At 49.3% G+C, this 4,905-nt stretch overlaps 1 protein-coding gene across 1 annotated transcript; it reads right to left on the bottom strand.

The window, feature by feature from the left end:
- Positions 1–1,783: 1,783 nt before the first annotated feature.
- LOC125405316 (olfactory receptor 9S13) lies at positions 1,784–2,755 on the bottom strand. Its single transcript, XM_048441747.3, has one exon. The coding sequence runs from the start codon at positions 2,753–2,755 to the stop codon at positions 1,784–1,786; it is 972 nt and encodes a 323-aa protein (XP_048297704.3).
- Between the last annotated feature and the right edge of the window lie 2,150 nt (positions 2,756–4,905).

Here is a 4,905-nt window from a genome sequence, read left to right as displayed (position 1 = left end):
TGAACCACATGAGACACTTTGCATTCTAGAGTAAAGTAGGCATTGTATTGCAGTTAGATAGTTTTGCTCAACTGCAACCTTATAAGGTAGGTCATCAATATGAACAAGAATAAATTAAATAATTTAATCGAATTAATTAATAGTTGAATATATTTCTAATTTAAGATATTAAAATGTGTGACATTTTAATAAGGATGCAAACTTTTGTTAAACTGGGGAGCACCTGTGATGGAATCAGTATAGTAATGTAATCTTTTACAGAACAAACAGCCTGGTGTTGTAGGCCATTACATGCATTGCCCTTAGAAAGGTATTGTTGAGAAACGAAAGCCAGTCATAGAGGAAGAAGAGCTGTGCATGTCTATTCACAGCTAGCTGTGTGACCTGAAGTGTTCAAACCAAGTCTATGTGCCTGCCTCTGCCTCCCGAGTGCTGGGATTAAAGGCATGTGCCACCGCTGCCCAGAGGCAGGAGGATCTCTGTGAGTTCAAGGCCAGCCTGGTCTACAAGAGCTAGTTCCAGGACAGGCTCCAAAAGCTACAGAGAAAATTGTCTTGAAAAACAAACAAACAAAACAAAAAAACCCTGAGTCTATGTGTTGGGTTCAGGGTGGGAGGTCACGTTGTGAGGCAATATCAGCAAGTGGTGTGAGAACACTAAGATCTGAACAAACACTTTCTCTTGATCGGGTTGTATTGCCCTTGCAGAGCTACTACGGATATGATCCAAATGTGTTCCTGTATACTGCAAGTCTATATTTATTTATATTTGTATATATCACTATACACATTGTTTAAAGTGCGTTTCCATATGAGGTGCATCTCTATACTTCCTCACACAACTCTTCTAAGAAGCTGAGTGCTCTGTCTGGGGATTCATCTCTGAGAGCTGTGATGGAGCAGGAATCTGACGAAGCTTCTACCTTATGAGGAAGCACCTCCAAACCCACAGACTTCTAGCTTGGATCCTTCTTTAAAATAATTTTTGTTATTTTTAATTATGTGCATGTATGCGTGTACATGAGTATGTGCACATGAGTGTATGTGCCCAAGGAGGCCTGAGGTCAGATCCCCTGGAGCTAGGGTGCTGGGAACTGAACTCAGGTACTCTGAAAGAGCAGCAAATATTCTTAACCACTGAGCCGTCTCTCCAGACCCAGCTGGGATCGTTCTTAAAAGAGGTATCACTTGTTAGTTCTGGGACAGCCCTAGCAGACCTACTCTTTGTTGACACCAGCCTCACTAGCCAGAGTGCCTTGGCCATTGACTAAGGTGTTGTTTTGAGAGATCTTCTGGCAGTTGTGCAGAAGAAAGATGGGCTGAAAAGTGGCAGAGGAGAAGGGGCAGTTTGAGTTACTTGCCACAAATACTACCAGAGCAGGCCTTGTGTTGGAGGGTTAACTGGATAGAGACATTTTGCTTACTGATAAACTCGATCAAGATATAAATGCTTAACTTCTCCTATAGAGGAAGCCAGGACATGGCCCAGAGAAGCTGAGAGGCAGTGGGTAGAGGAGTCAGACCTGCTTTGACTTGGGGATGGTTGACGTTCTTAGCAGGTCTTCATGTGACTGGCAACCCCACTCTTTTCAACCTTTTGGGTTCTGCATGCAGAATTTTGTAACTCACAATAGGTCAATGCTCTGTCCATGAAGTAGTCTAAAAGAAGACTGAGTGTCGATGGGTAGATTTTACACATGTCCATTTTCATTTGAAGGAAGGTGATGGTTTTTAGCGCTCGGTGATCCCCACAGACCCCTTCCCTCCAGCTTCAGGATAGCCCCTCACTGGCCACCCTCCCTCATGAGGTTGTGTCTGCGTCCCAGCCGCCGCAAGGCGTCCTTCACATCCTTGTTGCGCAGACTGTAGATGAGAGGGTTGAGCATGGGGATGATGAGGGTGTAGAAGACGGAGACCACTTTGCCCTGTTCCATGGATGTCACTGCTCCCGGCTGTGCATACATGACAAAAAGAGTGCCATAAAACAAGGACACGGCCATCAGATGAGAGCCACAGGTGGAGAAGACCTTGTGCCTCCCAGATCCTGAGTGCATCCTGAGGATGGTCACAGTGATGTAGCCATAGGAGACCAGCACAGCTAAGGTAGTGCTCACAATGATGAACCCACAGAGGCCGAAGAGCAGGAGCTCATTGAGAGCTGTGCTTCCACAGGCCAGCTGGAGCAACGGGGGCACGTCACAGTAGAAGTAGTCAATACGGTTGGAGCTGCAGAAGGGCAGCTGGAACGTGAGGCTGGTCTGCACAATGGAGTTCAGGCAGCCCACACAGAAGGTACCCAGAACCAGACAGGCACAGTTCATAGGGCACATGGTCACAGGGTACCTCAGGGGACTGCAGATGGCCATGAAGCGGTCATAGGCCATCACAGCTAAGAGGAAAGTCTCAGTGGTGGCCAACAAGGAGAAAAAGAAGAACTGGGTGGCACATCCCTCAAAGCTGATGACCTTTGAGGAGGAAAGGAAGATGGCCATGGCTTTAGGGGCAATGACAGAGGAGAGGCAGAGGTCGACAAAGGACAGGTTCTTGAGGAAGAAGTACATGGGGGAGTGCAGGCGGGCATCCAGGGTGATGACCACGATCATGGTGAGGTTGCCCAGGACGGTCACCATGTACAGGGCCAGGAAGACAGCAAAGAGCAGGGCCTGGGTCTCTGCACCTCCCCCAAATCCCACCAGCACGAACACCCGCAAGGACATTGCCGAGAGACTCCCGTTTCTGTGGGCTGGTGTGGCCATGGTGGGGGACAGAGGCAGAGAGGCAGATGGAGATGGCAAGAGGGAGCAGCTCTCACTGGTCCAGTTGGGTGTCCCACAGGCTGCTGAAACCTGTTGGTGACATGCTGTTTGCCATGCGACAGTTCAGTAGCTGCTCTACTCTCCTACCAGATGGACTGACGCAGCCTGCAAGGAAACACTTCTTTCAGTTTGCTTAATTTGCGCTAAACCCTCTCTGTGAATGGGACTGAGCTATGCTCTCGGGATTCGAAGAGGCTTCTAGATCCCAGGGACCCTCAGGGTACAGACAGCCTTTTAGCATCCCTGTGTTGCATCTGAGTTGCTCATTCTCTATGGCAGAGGATGCTTCTGAGAAGTGCCTTTGGGACACACAGTGATCAAGGCCCACGATACATTTCCCGCACTGCATCTTACTGATGAGAGAATGTTCATGAGGGTATCCTGCCGTTCAAGCCTTGTACTGGTTGGCTCTTCCATCTGTAGGCTGAACCCGGGCAGGGATCCGTCACCCTTACACCAAAGCTGAGTGTCTTTGTGGCTTACAGAATGCTGGCCATACCTCAGTAGCTCTGGCTCCAAGCCTGGTCCAGAGTGACAATCAGCGTGCAGAGACCGCCTGATTGATTGTCAGGGGTTCCTGCTAATGTCTAGATGTCAGAGATTGTGGTGAGGTTGCAGCCCAGAACCATGTACTGAAAAACTAAGACTGGGGCCCAAATGTATTTGCGACATGTGATGACTTCGAACCCTATCTCCCTGGTAGCTCTTCTCTCTGCTTCACCTCAGCTTTGGGGGTTTCTAAGATTTTATTCTTTGCTCTTGAAAACTAGACAAAACTGGCCTCTGGCCATTCATAATTACATTCTCTTATTCATAGTGATCAGAGGACTGACAGCCCAGAAGTGTCCTATGTGAAGCTGGCTGTCACTTTTCTGTTTGCTCCCAAGAGATGCAAGAGGCTCCACTATTCTGGAGTGATTCAGATGGCTTAGAGATCTGGGTTGGGTGAGCCCATCAGTGCACCTATTATTTCCCTCCATTGTGTGTACATGGGCTGGGGTAGGGTGGAGGAATCTGGTTGAGACAACCATGCACTGTTATCTCAACCATGACCATCTCACTGCTAGTTCAAAGGTATAAATAAATGTACTGGCTTTGCATTCACACTCTCAGCAATTCCCCCATCCCTCCCACTGCCGGATCACACTTTCCTTCACGGTGAGTGTGAAATGCCAGGAAATGTTAATGTCAAGCCTCTCCCATGTTTCCAACTAGAGGAAGGAGAAGCGTGGCCTCTCCAGCTTGCCAAGGATGCAGGGTATCCGCAGTGGCAGCGGAAATGGCAGCTAGCCAAAGGTTGAGGATGCTGCTCCATTGTGGGAGAGCTGACTGCCACTGTCTATGAAGAGACAGCTTCTGTACCCTTTGGCCCTGCCTTACAGAGCCAGAAGCATCACTATCTCCTGCATGGTTAGATGCAGGGCTTCAGCCTATCTGCTGCAGAACTGAATAGAGGTAGAGACCCTCCCACCCCCCACCCCCGCACTGAACCTGTACGAAGGCCAGGGATGATCAGGACAGGACAGCTTACTGAAGCATGCCCCGAGTGCACACTGTGTGCTCACGCCATCCTTCACGATTTCCTACTCCTCACAGGTGACGTATTGAACTTACCTTTCCTAGGTGAGAGTCAGGTCTACCCCAAGATCACATAGTCAATGTCCGTGCTCCCAATGCCCCAGTACTTCTGAACCTAGTCTCCGTTAAACATGGAGGAGTGGACACCAGTTGTTTCTGTCGCTCCTTTAGATCATTTATGGCTCTGGGTAGTGCAGTCAAGTAAGCATGGGCACAGGTGGGCACCAGAGTCCCTGCGAGACTTTAGGTGCCCAGGTTCTGGCTACACTAGCTGTAGGTCTTCTGAAGAGGGATGTAGGTCCTTCCTCTGGTCTTGTCCCCATTAACTGCACGGTGTGTGGAGGTGCCCGCCCTTGGGGTCACTCTGCTTGAGAGTGTTCTCTGCACCCAGTAGAGTAGGGACTTGTAGCCTCCAGTGGCCAATTAGGGAAGCGCTGGCCTCTGGCAGCTGGGATTCTAATATCTTGGAGCTGCAGCATGCCTGAGGCCCATCTCTGCTTCTGTTATGGAGT

Source organism: Myodes glareolus, chromosome 1 (assembly GCF_982192425.1).
Source record: "Myodes glareolus chromosome 1, mMyoGla1.1, whole genome shotgun sequence".
NCBI classification, from domain to species: domain Eukaryota; kingdom Metazoa; phylum Chordata; class Mammalia; order Rodentia; family Cricetidae; genus Myodes; species Myodes glareolus.
Note: the sequence above shows the minus strand (reverse complement) of the source record. Positions and strands in the feature narration are given on the sequence as shown.